At 36.5% G+C, this 22841-nt stretch overlaps 1 protein-coding gene across 2 annotated transcripts in view; it reads right to left on the bottom strand.

Moving 5' to 3' along the window:
- Positions 1–22841, bottom strand: part of SLIT1 (slit guidance ligand 1) — a 3022655-nt gene that overhangs the window by 899421 nt on the left and 2100393 nt on the right. For both annotated transcript variants that reach the window (XM_044056244.1, XM_044056245.1), the window contains exon 10: positions 3505–3576. In XM_044056244.1, the coding sequence (XP_043912179.1) occupies positions 3505–3576 (72 nt within the window). The remainder of the gene's footprint in view (positions 1–3504; positions 3577–22841) is intronic.

Raw genomic sequence — 22841 nt, 5'->3', positions numbered from 1 at the left:
ACATTTCTAGATTGTATCTGTCTTCATAATATTCACCTTCTAAACTTTTAATTATTCTTGTATTTCATCTGTACTCTCATTAATAAATTAACTTTGCTTTTCCTAAATGGCCCATAAGAAGTTCAAACTGTACACTAGCCTTGGTTTTATCAGCATAATGACTCTTGAATTAATGTTATCTGCGGTGGTGGTGCTACGGTAGCGTTGTTGCCTCACAGTAAGATGTTGTCCTGTTCGATTCTCAGCTAAAGCGTCTTCTGTGTGGAGACATGCATGAATGGGTGCACCTTCGTTAAAGGTTGTACGTCAGGGCTGGCAACTCGGTACATAAAAATCTGCTGCCAGTCATTAGCGGACCGGAGTTCTGCTGTGGTGACCCCTAACCAGGAAAAAGATGAAAGATACAACAACTCTTGAATTAATGTTCCTGCAACACAACTTATTTGCACTGGCAAAAACTCTACCATGCTTTATATATTTTTGATGATTTTTAGGTATATATAGTAGTTAAACTATTTCCATGTCTATGTAATTCACAATCATAAGGAAAGCATGTTTGCATCAACATATTAACCAACAGGTAAAATGGCTCCTGTCTATTATCTTGCCAACAAATGCACTCTCCTCCTTATCTTGGTATTTAACTCATGGAGATTAATTCCTTCCTTAACTTCAAAAAACTTCTAAAGAACTTATTTGTAGCCCTGTCCTTGTCCCACTCCCACCTAAACTACTCCCCATCTCAGCTCTCACACTTTACCACAACTTCTCATTTAAGGTCTTTATGATATTCTACCAACCTTGAATTTCTCTCTGATGATAATTATTACATAGAATCTAGCTTTTTACATTATATTTTATATACTTAATATGTACCTTGGTTGTTTAAACCCTCAGTATTACTCTTGTATTCTAACATGTTCATTTATAAGTTCTATTCAGTTTCTCCTGTGCATATACACTTATGTGTTAATATTGTATGCTGTTTTGTTTTTGTATTTGTTTATGTGTCGAACTTTTCTCCTTGGGTCTGTGCTAAAAAAGGGCTCTGCTGCTCGGTTGGACTAACCCAGTTAACAAATGTCAAATAAATAAATATTTCTTCCATATCCCCAACATCTACCCTGCTTGTCTTGGCTCTCTTTTTCCCTGCATCTTAATTCCTCAGTTCAAATCTTTGTTGAACAAACAAACAGAAATAAGTAAATAAATAGATATGCCTACCCTATTTATCAAGTCCCTAAACATTGTTTTTCCATCCTCATTTATTGGAGGTCATTATGCTAACCAGTCGCAAACAGTATTCTTTTTACCTCCATTTTAGCTCGTCTCCTTGAGCAGTCTAGCTAATTTCCCTGTTGCACTTGCTCTCCAAGCACTGTCTAGATACGTGACTTACTCAAGGTCACATAGCAGGCAAATGAGGGATGTGGGAATCAAACACTGTACCACAAGAAATACAACTCACAGCCTTGTCTGTGCCAAGTGCCACACTCTTAGGTATTTTAGTCTTAACCCATCTAACCATGACCATCAAACCTAGTCTCTTTTGTCTCAGCTATATTCCCACCTTTTTAGTAATCCTGATAAATATGTCATTGAGGACCTTTCCATGTCTCCCTCATATACCTGGTCCACCAAATATTACTTTATTCCACACGGTGCTAGTCCATGCAAAATATCTGTCACTTTTTTCTTGACATTGCCATGGTGCTCTACAGAATGTGCAAAAGGACTCCCCATCTGGAATAATGAAACAAGTGAGGACGCCATAATGTTATTTCAGAAGGATAAAATATTCATTTGTATATATCAGCACTTTCTTCTGGGATATTAGGGAACAATACTTTGGCAGATGAGGTCTGCTACTTGCAAAAGCTGGCAGGACTTCAACAGGAGTGGTACATACTTTCTCCACATTCTTCTCTCCTTTCTACACAAAGCCTCAGGCAGCATGGGACCACACCTTTTGTATAACACCATTTATAGCGATTTAAGGGTATGACCTAAGCCATGTGCCACTCCACCAAGACACAAGAATGTAATGGTTGTAAACAAAGACAAGCCTGTATACTCTTGCCAGAATTTCCACCTACGAGGTGGCAGCTTCTTCTCCCCTCTCATTACTGACTAACCTGCTGCAAGTCTAACAATTTCTAAGCTAGGCGCTACTGATGCAGAACAGTGAATGCTGCCATTTGCCACTCATTCATTTCTTTGAAGGCTATGAAATGCTAATGGGCCATTCTGTAACCCATGGATTGATTTGAATAGGGTGTGACTGAATATATCACTTAACCAGATAATGCTCTCACACTGACAGTGAAAAGAAAGCATACTCATAACTAGTGGGTTTACATGGTGAGCAAATAAAGACAAACATATGAAGCAGAGTTGTCAGAATTATGAATGGCTGGACAATCGGCCTCTGCACAGACAGAAAATCACACTCTTTTTAGATATTCTTATTCAAGAGGCACTCTTATGCTTAATCAGAAATATTTAATTAAGAAAACATAAAAAAAAATACAGGATATCTACCAAGCACTTTCTAAAGGTTTTATCAAGTTTTCATTTCAAAGTGCTGTTTTCTAAATTTACATAGCTGAAGCAAGATTCATGAACTTTCACTTTCACAACACAATGGTTATTATTTACTTGCCACTTCTAAGCTCTACATTCAGAAAACCAATGTTTCCACTGCCATAAAGCAACAGAAGACTTCCACTCTAGTTTTAATTGCTAGGCAGTTAAACTACTGGGTAAATATGATTTTAAACAGTACTTCCTTTAATTACTGATTGTCATTTTGTAATCATCTAAAGAACATGGCTTATTTTCTGCTTGTCTTGGTTGTAGGTAGTAAATAAACATATTACTTTCAATGTATCACAATTCTGACTTTTTTCTTTAATTTAAAACTGCTTGCAGTAAGTGTTCATCTAAAAAAGGCCATAGCCATTCCTGGCACATATGGCTTCTTGTTTCCCTCTGCATGCAGACAAACTATCAAAACTCCACAGAGCGCCATTCAAAACCACATATCTCAGTTTTGAGTTAAGTATCATAGCGTTGGCTGTCAAATGGCAGAGATGCATGACATTTAATTATCTCTTCCACTTTTGAAAAAGTGAGTTGTGGTAGTGATGATGCCAATTTGAAGTTGTAGTCTAAAAAGCTCTTTTAATGGCCAGAGTGCTTCATTTTCATCTACATTTCAAAATGCTCTGCAAGTGACTTTTGCTGACACCAGAAATTGTCCACAGGAAAATGATTCTTCCTAAAAGGTGCTTCCCTTACCCCACACTCACCTTGCAGCATCAAAAATGGACTGAAATTGTATTACTTTAACTATAAGATGGGTAGATTTCTTGGCAGCAATGTCAAACAAGAGTCCTACCAACCATTGTAGCATTCATTTGTAATAAAACTGTATTGTACAATGACATGCAAAAAGACATACCTGTTAAGATAAAAAGTAAAAAAAAATAGATAAAAACTTACATTCTGCGTAGCTTTTTATAGGGAGAGAAAGCTCCTGGTGGTATTGATTTAATTCCATTCTGTTCTAGTCGACTAGAAATAAAAAAGAGAAATATAACTAAACAGGCCTTAGTTCTAGCTTGCAATTTTCCTTCTATTTATATTTAAATGTATGTACATATACACTTGTGTTTACACTTTTCTTCTTAGCAGGTGGTGGATGACCCTCCTTTGAACTTTAGATCATTTAGGCTCGTCTCCCCTCAAGCATATCCATGTTCTTTTCCTCATACCACAAACCCATTCTTGGCAAACTATTACAGGAAAATATATTTTTCTGTTTTGGCTGTAATAACCAGGCTAACAGCTTAGCATGAGTATGGAGAGCTGTCAAAAGTCCTTACCCAGCACTTCAGCATTTCTGTATCTACTGCCTATGTTTACACAGTCGTTGCCAGCCTAGGCTCTCATCCCAACCTGACATGGGAAGCCTGTGAATATGCGAGGTATGTCAAAGTAACCATGAAGATTAAGAAATATGCCATTTACTCCTTATTATTGATTACACATGAAAAAGCAAATGCTCATATGTGTAAACAAGCCCACCTGAATCCCCATACCCCTGTCAACTATGTATACCAACTCTGGAATGCCACAGCAGGGGAAAAGGGCAAATTCTCAGTCCCCACTGTGCCACAATCTCCTAAGCTGGCAAGGCAAGCAAATAAGAATGTTCACTCTTTCAAACGTTTGGTTTTATGACGTGTGTGTGTGTCTGTGTGTGTGTGTGTGTGTGTTGAGTATATATACTTACCAGAAGGTTGAATGGAAAAGTGCAAAGAGGCAAAATTGCCAACGTAAATCCTGTTGACTTCGAAACTTTGACACATAGCTTGTGTTCACAGTTTTCAGCATCAGTGTTTTAAAGTGGATTGCACTACAGTGGGGATCAAGAAAATTACCCTTTTTCTCATTGTAGTGCCATCTTGGAGTTAGAATATATAAGTAGCAGGGGGTGTAGGGGGGCTCAGTCCCCTGCAAAACAGTAGAAATATGTATGCATGATAGTCGATGTATTTTTTGGATAGTGAGTGGTCCAGTCACTGTCGAATGTCGATTCTTTCATTCCAAACAAATCAACATTCTGAGCAGTCTGTTTGATGGTTTTACTTTGTTCCAGTTTTGAGATGTGAACACTTGTGGTAAGTGCTTTCAATATTTTGAAAGTAAACCGATATATATATATATATATATATATATATATATATATATATATATATATGTATATATATGTATATATACTAATACTATATATATATATATATATATATATATATATATATATATATATATATATATATATATATATATATATATATATATAGATACATACATACTAATACTATATATATATATATATATATATATATATATATATCTATGGATCTGCTTTTATATCCTGAATTACCAAAATCCCGAACGACACAATAGCGAGACAATAACATCAACAGTTAAATTTACTAAAAGTTCAAAATCTCAACATTTAAAACATAATAAGCACACTTTATGATCCTGCCCTCTACCAATACAAAACACAATAAAAAATTAAATCAATTTACTTCAGAGTTTTATATGCTTAAGCAGGGGAGCAAGCCCCCCTGCACCCCCTACTAATTAATATATATCAACTACAAGATCGCACTACAGTGAAGAAAATGGTAAATATGACGTTCCGCACTGTATGATGATCTTAATTCCAGCAGTGCACAACTCAAGTACTATACTGCACACTTTATAAATCTAAAGATATTGCCAAATAACTAAATAATTTAACACATACATATTTAACAATATATTGATGCCTTACTGTAACTTACTAGCTCAAGAAAATTTCCTACCTACATAAACATTGGTATGCCTGTAACACTTTCACAATTACTATAAATGCATAAACACCTCTACCTGTAACTTTTCCATCCTGTTTGCACATAACGCAGAAATCTTTTCACTAAAACACTCAGTTCCATATACTAAACTTACCCTTCAATAACAACAACTTGCTTTCCTTTTCATATGCTCTACACTTCTGTGCCAAACTTAAAGTTAATCATCCTGTTTACCTTTACAAACTGCAAACCTTAAAGGGGATAGCGTACTAATTACCAACATGCCATTCAACTATTAATAGCATTCAGGCATTCTGACACTCGAAATTTTAAAGTTTCAGTAAAGACAACTTTCGACATTATAGTGTCACATTTGTGTCATTCGGGATTTTGGTAATTAGGGATATAAAGGTAGATCCATATATATATATATATATATATATATATATATATATATATATATATATATATATATATATATATATATATATTTATGCATTATGGACTGTTATATTACATTAACTGCTTCACCCAACAAACACTGTAAGTCAGCGTAATCATTCCCATAAATACAAGCACAGCTTATTACACTTTTGGTCAAGCTGGTTATTGGGATTACCTTGTTCTCCTGTATTTAGTTAAATGTTCTCCACTGAGAAAGAGTCTACTCTGTACCCACTTGAAGTAACCCGGTTAACAAATGTCACTTTAGCATAATTAAAAATGATTTCTCCTGAACTAAAGCTATGTAAGCCTATGCTGCCGCTGTTGGTTTCAGGCTAAGGAAATCTTGCTTACTTACTTACTTGCTTGCTGTTAGGCCCTTTGTCGAAAGTGGAAAAATCAGTACTTACAGATTCCATCTGTCAGTACGATAGCAGCCATGACAATTACAGCATGAATCTGTAATGCACGCAAATCAAGATGAGGATTTCAAAATTATTTTGTGTTCCTGAAGGCAATGCAATAAGGACTTTCAGTAACACCTTACAGTTGTTCACAGCCTGGTTTCAGTTGAAGATTCTGAATTTTGCGCCCACAAAAATCTGGTTGCGATAATACGTAAGTACCATATTTTGCATTGATGAATAGAGTGTGAATTAAGTGATCATTGTAAATGACTCAAATAATGGCTTTTATTCATTCAAAAAATAGATAACAGTAATACTGATCATTTTACACAGCACCCATACTTACCTCATTCTCTTTTTTAAATTGTGCTGGTTTCTTTTGAAATAATGGTCTTATCTTGTGTTTTTTTAGTGGTTAGTACCATCTATTTTTTAACAAGTAAGTCCCTTACTTGCTATGATCTTAGCCTCTGATTACTTTCCCTGTTTACCTTCTTACTGACAATCTGTCCAAGCTGACAATATAAAAGCATCACGGGCCTGTTTGTCATACAGCATAAGCAGTCCTCAACTAAATACTGAATTCACACTCTCAGATTAACAATCCAACCAAGAATCTACAGATATAGATAAATACTTGGTGTACTAACCTGTGTGCATCTTAGTGAGTTGTTATTTTCACGAACCAATAACCAGACACTTAAAAAACAAGCAGAAAGGAGCCAAGCAACACCAGGATAAAGACGAACCAGAGTTTATCAGTATGCTGGAGCGCTTTCGTCAGGGTATATCCACAGACTTCTTCAGAAACACATAAATCACTAAACATAGTCACATTTAAATATTCCTCCATAAACAATCACATGACTTGTAAAAAAAATTAAAAACATCGATAAATAAATTTGCATAGACAACCCTTAAAGGGATAACTACACTTATATAATGTTATTAGAAAAAAAAAAAAAAAAATATATATATATATATATATATATATATATATATATATATATATGTTAAAAATGTACTATAAATAGTTAATACTTATGAGTGTTTTAAACTAAATAAGACTGAAGTCTAAGTATACTGGCAAAAGATAATACATGATTTAACCCAGGATACACACAAGCATTTAACCTGATTTGCCACCTAAGTTCCATACTTTCAATCAAATCATTCCAGGGGCCACATCTTACATTTTTAGTAACAATGTCAAGCCCCATAAAACCAAATTCATGTTGGGGATGTTCAATAACATGTCTTGACAAAGCATTGTTTTTGTCACCTTTTCTGATGTCTAAAATGTATTCATAAATATGGTCTTTAAACTTCCTCTGAGTTTTCCCAATTTAAAGACAATTACATTGTTTACAGAGAGTGAGATAAACAATAGCAGTAGTATAGCCCCGGGGATCACTTCTGTGGCTCTGCCAGATAGAAGAATATTTATCCCCCCTAACAATACTGATGTGATGTTATTTGAAAAATTGTGTGAGAGTGAAGTAAGGAAGGTATTTAAGAATACTAAAATAGAGAGTGACAATCTCAGTACTGATAAAAGGAGGGCCCTATGTGATCTGGCACTTAATAAAGGTTTACGCATAATGAAACCAGATACGGGAGCGGGCATTGTTATAATGTCATACTATGACTATGTGTTTAGAATGTATGAGATTTTGAATGACTGCCACACTTATAATAGGGCCACAAAAAATGAAATAAATGGAGCATATACTAAAATTGATCTTTACTTGTTTGATGCATTATTTCATTGATGAGAATGAGTTCAAATTTCTTTCTGTTGAATACCCCATTACACTGGTGATCGTTGGGATTCCCAAGATCCACACATGCCTTAATAATCCCCCATTAAGGCCAAGAGTTGCAACAAGGGGCTCAAAAACAGAGTGCCTTGCTGCATTTGTGGATGAAATGACTAAAAAGGTAGTAAGGGGGGGTTGAACACATTCTCAGAGATTCATGGCACTGCCTAGAGAGACTTAAAACTGTAAGGACATCAGGCACTTTTTCTTTCCTTACTACTGATGTGATAAACCTATTTACTATCATACCCCACAACGAGGGGTTGGCTTTTTTTTCGTAAGAGTCTGCTGAGGAACAATAGTGTTGAAAAATCTAGGATCAACATTTTGGTTGACCTTATGGAACTAATACTCCAGAACAACTTTTTGAGCTTTGAATGAGAAATTTGCCACCAGGTCTTGGGAGTGGCTATGTTTGCCAAGTGTGCTACAGTGTTTGCAAATTTAGTGCTTCTATATTGGAAAGAGGTGTTCATTTTTCCATCTCATTTTATGTCCAATATTTTACTCTATAACAAATTTTTGGATGCTATTTTGATACTGTGGAAAGGTGAGGAACATGAAGCAATGGAATTTGTAGAATGAACAATACTACCTCATTCCTGAACTTCACTAGTTCATGGCACCTGAGTGAAACATATTTTCTTGACATCCATTTGACTTTGGAAAATAGTGAGTTACACAGTAGTATATTTAGGAAAAAAAACTTTTCCAATGCTGTGTTACATTTTAGTAGTTATCACCCCTCTCATCAAAAGAAAGGGGTTATCAAGGGACAGATGGTTAGACTGTCCAGACTTGTGAGCAATGAGAAGAGTTATACAAGTAGGTAGGGATGTTTTTGGAAAGGGGTCACCCTTTAAAATTATTACTGAAAAGTTAGAAATGAGGTAGTTAATAAGAGAAGCACTGTATTTCAGCCTATACTATGTTCTGAAAACTCTAAAATACCAATGAAGAGGGACTTGGATAATGGGAGTATAATGGTTTTGAGGTACAACCATTTAGCTCCATCATTAACAACAGCTGTTAATGCATGGCGGATGGGCCTCCATGAGGCAAGTAAGGCTATTTTAGGATCTAAGCCAAGGATTGCCTTTAGTAGAGGTAGGAATATTAAAAATATACTTGAAGGCCCTAAATTAAATAAGCAGGTGTCCATCATGTACAAATGTGGACCATGTAAACATTGCAAGTTTATTAATGATGGACCCTATGTTTGTATTGCTGGGTATGACCGTACTTTATCTTGCCCTGGTAGGTGCAGTTGCAACCCTGCTACGTTAGTTTATGTTCCTGCTTGCACCAGTTGTCAAAGTTTCTACGTGGGAAAGACCACACGTAGATTAAAGGACAGAATTGCTGAACATATGAGGGCTATAAGATCTAAAAATACACACAATGCACTATATACTCACAGTACAATGTGGGTTAATTTTAAGAAATTTATTTTCATTGTAATATATCATGTGTTGCCAAATGAAAGGGGTGGTGATGGTAAGTTAAAAGTTTAGAATTTGGAAATTAAATGGCAACTTAGGTTTAATGCCATATCCCCCCCCAGGACTTAATGACACTATAGCAATATTGCCAGTGCTAAAAGATAAAGCAATGGCTTTATAATAATATTAGTTGTTATAACGGTCCATTTATTGATACATTTACCATAGGTCATGTTTTAGATAAACAAAACTTTTTTTATATAAAGTAATTTTTTAGAATATGTTGTACTTAAAACTTTAGATTTTTATATATGTGCATATGTCTTTATATGTTTTTTGAGTAGTTGATTAGTGAAGTAAGATTTATGATTGGCCAGTCTTGGTGATGTCAAGTTATTTAAATGGATGTTTTGTATTTCCCATTCAACTCTGATGAAGCTACTTATTGTTGGTGAAAGCACTTAGTTGTTGGGTCGTTTGTATGTGTTCAACGTGACATTAAAGTGGAGTATTCTGCGTGTGTTTGGGCTTTTTATTATTTTTAAATGTGAGTATGTTTAGTGATTTATGTGTTTCTGACGAAAGCACTCAAGCATACTAATAAACTCTGGTTCATCTTTATCCTGGTGTTGCTTGGCTCCTTTCTGTTTGTTTTTTATGCATCTTAGTGAGTGACAGCCAGTACTCGTATAGTGTCCTAGTTCCATGATCCTCCTAACTTGCAACATTTGCTGTAAGTGATTAAAACTGATTTGCCGAGCTCATAGATAAAGATATCCCAACAGTAAAATCTGTTCTTATGGCCTGAATGCCTTAACTGTTGCACTCCTCAGAGCTTTTTAGATCTCTGTTTGAGCACAGTAAATGGGTGACCCATTCTGACAAGCTTCAGTCACTTCTTTAAAGGTTGCTCTGTAACAGCAATGTTGACATGTATGAATTCTCAGCTTTACATGCATGTTTACCATTGACTCTCTCTTCAGATTAGCACGTCAAACAAGGTCACCAACACTGTGCTTTCCTCTCACTGTGCTTCATTTGCTATTCCACTTAACCTCTGGGTTAAGTTTTAGAAAAAAACATAGTTCCCTACTTTGCTCTTCAACATCAGCTCTATGATTTAGCTTTATTAGGACAATGGGTTTATGTTATTCTAACCACTCTTCATTAATTCAGTAATTTTCAGCATGTTTACTGGTTAATGTTTCAGGATATTCTTCCTTCTGAAGGCAATATCTTTTAGAGGAAGTGTCTGTTATCTGTGTTCCACAACATATTGCACTGTCACGCTGTGCTGCATTCCAGCATCAACACATAGGCATGGGGGCCTGCTGTGCTGCAGGCAGCTCCCTTTAGTAAGACCAGTCTGGTGTATGAACCTAGCCAGTAGATGTCTGCATCCAAATACTGATGTTAAACATCTGAATGGGTCAGCACAACACAGGAGTTTGGGGTGGATATTCCACCATCTTAGGATGGTAACATGTTATGGCTGCTGTCATTTACCAGGCCATCCAAGGACATGATGCGCCACACAATCAGTGAGTATAAACATGAGAAGTAGGAAAATACAATTAGTTACTTGCAGTGTCACACCCTTTAAACACGGAATGTTTTGACATAGCAGAAGATAGCTCTCACCTAACTTGAAGCATCACAACATGGACTATTTAGCAACACTTTCACCACAGTTCTTGAAGTGTAGGCTAGACTGTACCACAAACTTGATTTCCCCTGCATGAAACATCGTGCACATCAGTGGCACCACTGACATTTCTGTCTTACAGGTCAAGGGACTGGGATTCATTTCTGACCTTCATAGACTGATTGTTTGTGAGGTTTCCATGTTCTCCCATGTCTGCACATTTGTTTGGTTACTTTTTTCTCATGCCTCCAAAAATGATGTTATTAGCCACCAAAAATGTCTACACACACACACACACACATATATATATATATATATATATATGTATATATATATATATATATATGTATATATATATATACATATATATATATATATATATATATATATATATATATATATATAAATGCATATGCACACACACACAAACACATGTACATAGACATAGATACATATGCTTTAAATATAAATACACACACACAGGCATTATACTTTGTCAAACACTTACCTGGTCAACAAAGAATGTTATTGTTAGTCAAGTGGTTTTTTTGTTGATGTTAAAAGGTGAACATAGGATCGTCAAGTATTGGAGCTCTGCATGTGTGCTGGTAAGCAGGCTTTGTGGGTTAGAGTTAGATTAAAGGTAGGGTAGTAGATAGCTTTAGTTTTATGTGTGTGTGTGTGTGTGTGTGTGTGTGTGTGTGTGTGTGTGTGTGTGTGTGTGCGCAAGTGCTGTAGTGTTTATGTGAGTGTTTCTGATTTAGGGTTAGAGTTAGAATTAAGTTAGATGATGGGTGTGCTGCTTTGCATGTACTGTGCGTGCACCTTTAACTGTTTTGTTTAGTGAAACTTAGAGAAACATTTTTTGGTATGATAATGTATTGGGCTTCGGGTTAGGGACAAGATTATAGTTAGGGTTAGCAAACATGAGTAAAGTAGGCAGAGGGACTCATCTACCCCATCCTACTAAATCGTGTTATTCAGACTATATTCCATGTACCCTATCCGCTCTAAAAATTGATGGGAGCAGTATAAAGTCAGTGGCTAGGATGCCAAACCTTCAGTGCTTTCTTGCTTCAGAGTAATGGAGGCTAGAGCCATGCCAGTTAGACATAAGCTAGGAGAAAGGGAAAGAAAAATATCCACACCTGGGCATAAAACACAACAAAACGAATGAGAATGGAGGGAGAGTGTTCCCACTGTAACAGTAACCTAGTCCAACATTTGCTGTTATGGTAAGTTTATCTACAAAACTGTACTTTCCTAATAATGTGCTTGCCACAGTTCAAAATACTGTACTCTGTTCAGCATTAGATCATAAGATGTAAAATGGGTATCAGTAAAACAGATATTAACTGCAGTAAAACAGCAAAATAAAACATTTGTTGAATATGCAGAGTTATAGCTAACCTCCATGTCACTCATAAAGTCATGCTGGGTGATATACAGCAGATGACATTCTAACAAGCTACAAATTCTTGCATAATGTGTTCAGGATGGCAGCTATTTTTATTTGAATAGTCTTCAGCAACTTTCTGGCTATAACGTGCAGTTGGGTAAGCAAACTTATGATAACAGCAGATGTCTAAATAATCACCGTTGCATTAGCCCAAATTATATGGGCTGACCTTCCATATGCCCAAACAATTGTAGTCAGCCCTTCAGAGTGACCTGGCATAACAAATTACAAAAATAAGTGGATGCAAGGAGGGAACAGCTACTGCAGCTGTGATATCGAACATCTGGTGTTATAGTAAGTTTACTTATACAACTGTACTATGTTCTTCATAAGGATCACTGCTGCAGTAGCTATATGGGCAGATTACCACAGCTTAAACTGACTGGGAGGAGGAGGAAGTGGTGGAAGAGGAAGGATGAAGATCCAGAAGCCCCCGGAGAATGGGTCTATCAAATCCTGTCCTAGACCTGGAGAAGGAATCTATACATATTTTTTTATTTATTACCATTTGTTTATTAGGAAAGTCCGACTGGGCATTCAGGCCCATTTCCAGTGGAATCCCAGGGAGAAAAGCTCCATATGCAGTTAAGTAAAGTTATAATAGTTACAAACATATTTACAGAGAAAAACTTTTTGTAAGTTAACAATGAAATATGGGATGTTACAGTCATGACAGTGGAAAATACAAATTGCATTTATGTATAGAAAATAATATCCATTATTTACAGAATAGTTTCAGAAGGAAGGAAGAGTATAGTTGGAGGTTAGAAGAAGTATAGAATAGATGATACTGCTGGGACTGAGGTAGCCTAGGTGCAGAGTGGGAGGCAATTGGAAGGAAGCAGTGGAGAAAGGCAAGTATGTGGAGTAAGGGTGCAGAATAAGAACAGGCAGTTACAGTAGTTTGAAAGAGAGGTGGTCGATTTTGGCTGGGTTGGTGAAAGATTCTAGAGATATGAGACAGGGAGAGACAGAGGTTGGTGAAAGATTCTGAAGATACAGACAGAGAGAAAGAGAGATACTTTATAAGTGCTTGGTAAAAGTGTGCAAAGAGGACCAAGTTACTGCTTCCAGAATACTTCCAGTATCCAGCCTTTTCCAGAAAATCACAGATGAAGCCAAGACCCTGTTTGAGTGAGCCTTGACCCTTTCTAGAATTGTTGTGTGTGGGAGGGTATAACAAAAATTAATAGCGCAAGTTACCACGGCTAGTCAGCACAGAGGATAAGATCATGTTCCCCACTGCTTGTTCTGTAAACACTTGAAGAGATCCCAAAGACCACATATGGTCAAGAAAACTGAGAGCATTTATAAGTGCTAACATCTCTTATGTTTATGTGTTTTCATCTGTTTTTTTGGGCACTGTTTCCTAAACAAAGCATGAGGAGTCTACTTTGACTGACTGTGTCGGAGTAGGAAGGGAGAATGAGAAATTTGCTGTTTCCACCAAAAAAATCTCCCTTTTCACAAACCCAAAACTGGACTTTAAAATGTTAGGAGAGGACACTGGAACCAACGAGATTTAAGACACTAGTGTATTTTTCTCATGTAATGTCTTGCAAGATGTATCATGAGTATCACAGAGGCCAGGAGACCCAGAATCCTGAAGAATTCCCTTCCTCTAATACTATTCTGAATTGAAACACTCAGGAAAAGGTCTAGATACAGATCTAGTTTTTTCTGTGGAAGAAAAACTCTTTGAGCTGAGATGTTCAGCAGACGCCCCAGGAAAACAGTCCTGTGAGAAGGAGTCAAACAAGACTTCTGTAAGTTCTCTTGGAATCATAGTCTGTTTAAGAAATCCATTATCCAACTGAGAAACTCTGACACTTTCAAAAACAGTCTGCAAAGATAAGCAAGTCATCTAAATACGGAAAAATGTGAAAACATTGCAGTCTGTAGTAGGCTATCACAGGAGGCAGACACTCTGTGACCACCTGTAGAGCAGTAGATAGAGGAAAGAGTATTGCAGAGAAATGGTAATGTGATCCACACAAAGAAAATCTTAAGAAACATCTGAAACCTGGATTTATAGGAATGTGATGATATGCATTGTTTACAGATAAGGTTACTAGAAAACTCAAAATAGGGAATAAAGGGAAAAAAGTTGTGAAGAACAGCATTTTGAACTTGGGAACTACCACAAATTGATTCAGAAAAGAAAGATCCAGAACTGGTCTCTAACGATCTTCTGTTTTTTTTTTTTTTTTTTTATTCACCAGGAACATCATACAATAGAACCATTTCCTTAACTGATGAAGAGGGACAGCTTATATCATCCCCTAAAGAAGCATATGATGAATGACAAGAAGGGAAAGAAGATTGTGGTCTGGTGGGTGAGGAGGAATTCCCGAAAAGGGGGGTGGGGGAGAGATTCCCACTGCTATCTGTAACCTTGATGGGTTACTTTTAGAATTCATCAGTGTGAAACAAGCTGTTGCCAAAGAGTGAAATTGAGGCTCAGACTTTCTGGAAGGATTAAAGGACTACCAGGGTGGGAGAGTGACTGGAAGTCCTACAGTCATTCAGACTTATTAGACTGTCCTTTTTTCTGGAGGGTTACTGTATTTTTTGGAACCTCCCTGTCATTGCTATTTAAGCATTTGCTTTCCAACAACTTACTGGAATGTCTATTTTACTTTTTAAAGACTGTTGTGGAGTTAGCATTGAATTCCTTAGCAAACTTAGAGAAGTAGGGCTGAAAATTCTAGGAGGTGCTTAAATCAGCTTTCCTCTCTCATCACACTTTTCAATGGCCTCTGCAGCACAGGTTGCAAACCAAGAGAGAATTCAAAATCTCATTGTTGGCATTCTCTGAGACGTTTTCATAATGCAGCCATGCAGCTGAGTGAGTGGCATTTGAAGAATCATAAGCACATTTCAGAAAGTAGTTAGTAACTTTTGAAACACAGATGACACCAAGTTGTACAAAACAGATTTCTCTTTACAAGAGGAAAGAGATGCCAAAATAATCCTCAGAGTTTCACAAGAGGAAAGCATAAACTTCATCATATGAGCATGACAACTGAAAATTAAAAAAAAAAAAACTAGTGTTGCAGAAAAACATACTTTTTTCCAAATTTATCAAAAGCCTTCCCACCCTTGTCAGAAGGAAATGGATTAGTATTAACCATATGTTTATCAGCAGCTGGATACATTGAAGTAATAGCTGCTGGGTCAGATCTTGGTTGAGTGTATAAAAAAATTAAAAGACTGAGGCACTTTATAAAGGCTATCTGCCTTCTTGGGGTAGCTGTCTATCTGTCAGGGAGCTAGCAGGCTGTGATCAAAATATTCTCCAAAGCAGACAAAACCGAAAGAATAAGAAGCAGGCTCTGGACATTCCAGTTGTAACAAATCATAATCCTTCCTGAGGAGCTGAGAAATGTGACTGTTTTCCCACTGAAACAAATAATTAATTCTAGAAATAGTTTCAGAAAAATATACTCCTTCAGAATTATTGGCTGAAGCCACACTCTCTTCAAAATCTGAATTAGAATTCTATGGTGATAACATATAATCTGTGCCTTCAGAATCACTTTTAAGATTGAATCTCTTGAATCTGTTCGGAAATGGAGAATCACTTTTTTCTTTTATCAGAAATAGACATGCAAGAAAAGTCAAGAGTCTGCACTAAATAATAAGTTAAACCCAATACATTACTCATTTCCAGGGTGATGGAGACAGAAGAAGACATATGTTTAAGTTTTTGTTTTTGATGGGAAAATCTGAAGAAACAGATCCACTTTTACCAGCAAGAACCTCCAACGGAAAGGGCAGAGCTTTCTGGCTAAGCAGAGTGGCATTCCATACATCTTCTCCAAGGACTGAACGAATATCTCAAACTTGCTCCCCCATCCCCCCCAAAAGGCACACGAAGAGCTTTGGAAGATGTGTCCAACCCCTGATTCATGTGTGACCTAAAGAAAAAGATAAGCGGTCTGGGAAGCCAACTTTGGCCACAGCAGAGTCCCCTACTTGCAGCTGAGGAATTTCAGTAGCCTGCTGTGTTAGCAAAGGCTGATTAACAATCCTTTTCTTTTTGTGGCTGGAAGAAGGGAGAACTGAGGAACTGGTATGTTATTCCATGGTTAAGCTTAAACAGGTGCTCGATTTCCAGGGAAGCCTGGCAGCAACAGTCAGTAAAACAGCTAATTTGTAATAAAGTAAAACTTTTTTCCTATTAAAACACAACAGCACTTTAAAAGTCAAGTCCAAGTCTCTGTCATGCAATATTGTTAATTTGCCATCTTTCCATTTCTGCACAACCCCCTCTTTTTCTAAAAATACTGCCTGGTGAAGAGTAGGGTGGTCTGTTTTTGCATGTAGTACAGCTGCCAATAACTCAAGGACCAATCACAAAAGAATCTCAGACAAATCACAACATAGTTTGTGTCAGTCTAGGATACTGTTAAAATATTAGTGTTGACAGACTGGCAGAATAAGAGAATGTAAATGTAAATGAGTTCACAGTTTTGGAAGTGAAATAAGTACCTAACTATAATTACTGACACTACTTGTTAACTTCAGTTGACCATATTTTCTACAAACTTCACCAGTTTTACTCATGACTAAAAGGGACTAAGGAGGTATACTCTGTGTTAAACCTAGTAACGTACTTGATACTCATGGACAGTTGTGACATATACCATACAACACTTTAGGTACTAATTCCACAAATACAAAGTGAAATATGCCAACAATGAATGACCATATTCTAAAGCATTGTTGATTCAACATGTGTGGATTGTTACCTCTAGCAGGGGTCCTTGTAGTGGCTTGGTGGTCTGTGTGGCCATTTGGGATGGGGTTAATGGTGAGCTCATTTAACTGTCATTGCTGATTCTACCATACTGCTAGCACTGAAACACCTCTTATTTTGGGGATTATTTTTTGCTGTGTCATTTGGGTAGACAGTTAAGATTACAGAAATGGTAATATGAGATATTTTTAGTAATTTTATCCTTGATGCTGCCAATTAATCAAAAAGATAAATGTTGGCAATATTCCCTAGCTTTATGATTTTTTATGTAGCATTTTGGATTGGAATACTTTATTGTGTATCAACTTGTCTGTGTGTGCTGTGTAGGTGAAATAATATTACATAGCCTCTCTACCTTTAGGATGGTGGTTGCTTTTAGACAGCAAGAAAGGGGCGAACACCAAGAAAAGGATAAGACAGTAGAACTGGGGAAGCAAAGAGTGGTACGTAGTAGTGGAACCATGTTTTTTTTTTTTTTTTTTGGTAGTGACAGGCATCATTCTCTCTTTTTTTCCCAGAGGTGTACAGTGGAAAGGTATCATGGGAAAGATGTGAGTACAAAAGAGAGAACAGGTATGTCAGCAGGGGCAGACAGACATAGATGAGATACAAAGACAAACAAGGGAGGTTCTTGCTAATATAAGAACTGCAAAGAACAGACACCTACAGTGGATATAAAAAGTTTACACACCCCTGCTAAAATGGTAAGTTTTTGTGATATAAAAAAATGAGACCACAATAAATCATTTCGAAACTTTTCGCACCTTTAATGTGACCTATAACCTGTACAATTCAATTGAAAAACAAACAGATCTGTTAGGAGAAAAAATATAAAAAAATAAAAAAAAATGTACAATAAGCTGGTTGCATAAGTGTGGACATCCTTAAACTAACTAACTTTGTTGAAGCACCTTTTGATTTAATTACAGCATTCAGTCTTCTTGGGTACACACCTATCATCTATTAAAGAGACTGATTAACCCCAAATAAAGCTGAGCTGTCCTAGTAGGATTTTCCTGACATTTATTCAGTTGACTGCTACAGTAAAAGCCATGGTTCACAGAGAGCTTACAAACCATCAAAACAAACTCATTGTTGAAAGGTATCAGTCAGGAGAAGGGTACAAAAAGTTTACACAGCATTGGATATACCATGGAATACAGTGAAGACAGTCATCAAAAAATGGAGAAAATATGGGACAGCAGTAATGTTGCAAAGAACTAGACATCCCTCCAAAATTGATAAGAAGACAAGACAAAAACTTGTCAGGGAGGCTGCCATGAGACCTACAGCAACACTGAAGGAGCTGCAGAAATTTCTGGCAAGTACTGGTTGTGTACTACATGAGACAACAATCAACTGTATTTTCCATATGTGTGGGATATGGGGTAGGGTTGCACGACGGAAGCCTTTTCTTACACAGAAAAACATCCAGGCCCAGCTAAAATTTGCAAAACAATACATCAAGTCTCCAAAAGCATGTGGGAAATGTGTTATGGTCTGATGAGACCAAGGTTGAACTTTTTGGCTACAATTCCAAAAGGTACGTTTGGCGCAAAAACAACACTTCACATCACCAAAAGAACACCATCCCCACGGTGAAGCTTGGTAGTGGCAGTATCATACTTTGGGGTTGCTTTTCTTCAGCTGGAAATGGGGCGTTAGTCAAGGTGGTGGGAAGTATGAACAGTTCCAAATACCAGTCACTTTTGGCCTAAAACCCTCAGGTGTCTGCTAGAAAGATGAAGATGAAGAGGAATTTCACCTTTCAGCACGACAATGACCCCAAGCATACATCCAAATCAACAAAAGAATGGTTTCACCAGAAAAAAATTAAAGTTTTGGAATAGCCCAGCCAGAGTCTAGACCTAAATCCAATAGAAAATCTGTAGGGTGATCTGAAGAAGGCTGTGCACAAGAGATGCTCTCGCAATCTGATGGATTTGGGGCGCTTTTACAAGGAAGAGTGGACAAATATTGCCAAGTCAAGATGTGCCATGCTGACAGACTCCTACCCAAGAAGACTGAATGTTTTAATTAAATCAAAAGGTGCTTCAGCAAAGTATTAGTTTAAGGGTGTGCACACTTATGCAGCCAGCTTATTGTTTTTTTTTTGTTATTTTTCCCCTAACAGATTTATTTGTTTTTCAATTGAATTGTAGAGGTTATAGGTCACATTAAAGGTGGGAAAAGTTTTGAAATGATTTATTGTAGTTTCATTTTTTTATATCACAAAAACCTGGCATTTTAACAGGGGTGTATAAACTTTTTATATCCACTGTATAGATAGACATGGGACACTTGGTAATGGTCAGGCATTAACAACAATATGGGAGGGGCATGGCACACAAGGAACTAGAAGACTATCATTTGTGATGCCATGGTGTGAGGACCATCTGTAAAGCTCACCAAGGTTTGCCCAACTGCAAGTCATTAACTTCTGTTACCACCCATATGGCCAGGACCCAGCAGCTGTGTGACTCTACAAGTTGCACTGAGATGTTCTCCAGCATGCCAATCCATATGTCCATTCAGCAGTCCACTGCAGTTGACACTAGATGTTTCACCCCCTCCCCCAATGACCCAACAGGATTTCCTGGTAACATTCCCTGATGGGAAGCCTACAACACCCCTGGAGAAGCAGCATCCCAGGCCTCCAGTGAACCTTTCAGGAGACCACATCACAAGATGACCTTCATAACACTGCTGAGCAGGTGATACCTGTTATCACATACTTTATGGGAAGACAAGTGTAGGCTTTGCAACTTGTACCAGGGCCCCTCATAGGAGTCCCCCACCAGAAACAGTCCTGTTTTTTTCCATATGCAGCAGATGCATGAAAGATTTTAGTTTCACTATGTGACAGCCCTTCACATATCAAGAGCAGAAAGCTGAGACTTCTTTTGACCCATAAGGTCACTCCATTGATGACACTGCAGTACATCATTTGGTGGTAGCTGCACTGATGAGTGTGACATACCTAGGATTATACAATACACTAAGAGCCTTTTTGAATATGTTTTTGTGATGTTAGATGCTAATACAAAACACTTGTGCATCCCATGCAATAAGACCTGTTGATTATACTATGAGTTACAACCAAACAAACTGTAGGATACACCACGAGAAGTCCAAAGTTGTAAAAACGTTCTTCTTTATTTTTACATGAAACATAAAACTAAGGATGAGCGCTTTCGCGTGCACCATGCACGCTTCATCAGATCTACTTAATGAGAGTTTGACTTCACTTTATATATTCTAAGTGGAGCATTTAATCAGTCCAATTAAACAATCAGAACAATAAACATTCTCTCTAATTAAATATTAAAGTGTCCTAGTGCATTCAAAAGATGTAAGTCTTTTAGCGTCTCATTACTAAAAGTGCTCATTGTATCAAATTCCTTGGTGTAGGAACAGTTAAGGAACAACATATTAAGTGAAAATCTATCTGATGACATAAATTTAAAAACTTTTCAACTACTTTATAAACATTAGATTTCTTAGAACCATGATTCAAGATGCAAAACAGCACTGTCTGTGACTGATAACAGCATTTACGGATGTTTGAAATACAAAGTGTCATACTCATAAAAAACGCTGTTAATGTAGCGTAACAAAATATTGCAAATGGTTACTTAGTTTATATATATTGTGCACTAATATGTCCTAAAAATGAGCATGAATTGACATCTAGACTCTATAGAAAAATGTGTTGGAAAAACACACTGTTGGATTTTAGTAGCATGCATCCAAGACATGTATTTGCAGGGGTAGCAAAAAGTCAATTTGTCAGATTAATCAGATTATGTAAAAATCAGTCGACTCTGTTCAAAGAGGCTGAAGTAATGGAACAACTTTTTTTACAGAGGGGCTATTGTCCAAGCCTCGTTAAGAAAATAAAAAATTATGTTATTCATTCAATAGTACAAGATACAGGTATTGATAGGTTTAATGGTATTGATTTAAATGATAGTGGACATCAGACAACAAGTTCTACATATAATGGAGGAGCCCACAATAAGAATAGGGTTAGATACATGATGAAATACACCAATGACAATGCTGAAATTAGGAAAATCATAAGCAAGCACTGGAATGTGCTTACCATGGTGAAAGATCTACAGAGTTTAGTAGGTAATAGACCTTCTTTCACATTTCGCACATGCGATAATTTAAAAATCATTTTTTCTATTGATTCAAATAAAATAGAGAAAAGTTCTGACAAGGGGCATTCAGAATGTGGTACATTTCCATGCATGAATTGTAACGTGCAATTATATTACAGCTACACAACATTATCAGCATCCAGAAGGTTTTTTTGAATTTAAACCCAAATGTCATGCAGATTGTAATACTATGAACTTGATCTATATGGCGAACTGCACAGCATGTGAAGCGTTTTATATAGGGCTCACAAAAAGGAAATTTAAGGAGCGCATATACAATCACATCTATGATATTCGGAAGAAAAATGAATTAAACGCCCTGGCCAGGCATATTAATTCAAACCCTACACATGAATTTAAATTTAGGGTTTTACAAACAGTAAAACAAAATCTAAGGATAGGAGACAACATCAATCATTTAGCACGTTTAGAACTAGATTGGATTTTTAGATCTGGAGCACACAAGGAACCAGGCATTAATAACTATATTTCTCTAAAACCTATTTTAGAGCAATGAGGTTGGTTTACTCACATTAATGAGCTGGCTGTTCATTTTATCATAATTTTAATTTTTATAGCACAGTAATTGTCATCAGTGACGACATAGTTTTTAGTGATAGAATGATATGGAATCTGCAACTATGGATCATATAGTAGATGAAATATTCAGCATTTTTAGATTTTCATGGTTTGTTTATATAGTTTTTTAATCTTTGTTATATTTACATATTCATACACGTTCTTTGTTTATAAATTACATTCATCGTACTTTGATGTTATCAATGATGTATTTGGATATATAGCAATAATAGAATTCTTAGACTGAATTGTGTTCATTTGGTTTTGTTCACATACACAGTCAGGCACTTTTAGGACTTGTCTTTTTGTCTTTTAGTTATGTTTTGTGCTCTGATGCTGCAATTAATGGGCGAGTGACAAGAGGAGGTTCACAATATACATTTTATGGATTTAGGCTTTTGTCGATCCGTAGTTTTATGAGATCATTTTTTCACGTATCACATTGAATATAGAAACATAGTGATGCATATCAATTTATGTCATGTTTATCCTTATGTTTCATAAGCTACAAATATTTTTAATATGATTCAGAATATGTTTTTTATAGTCATCCTACATAGTCATACTTTGTATGGTTAAATTTTTTTGCTAATTCATAGTTAATAGATTTAAATATTTCATTTTAATATCTTGTTTTTTAGGACATATTAGTGCACAATATATATAAACTAAGTAACCATTTGCAATATTTTGTTACGCTACATTAACAGTGTTTTTTATGAGTATGACACTTTGTATTTCAAACATC

Source organism: Protopterus annectens, chromosome 14.part0, assembly GCF_019279795.1.
Source record: "Protopterus annectens isolate FY-2018-M chromosome 14.part0, PAN1.0, whole genome shotgun sequence".
In the NCBI taxonomy this organism is placed as follows: domain Eukaryota; kingdom Metazoa; phylum Chordata; order Ceratodontiformes; family Protopteridae; genus Protopterus; species Protopterus annectens.
The sequence above is the reverse complement of the archived record's forward strand: the minus strand, read 5'-3'. Positions and strand labels throughout refer to the sequence as shown.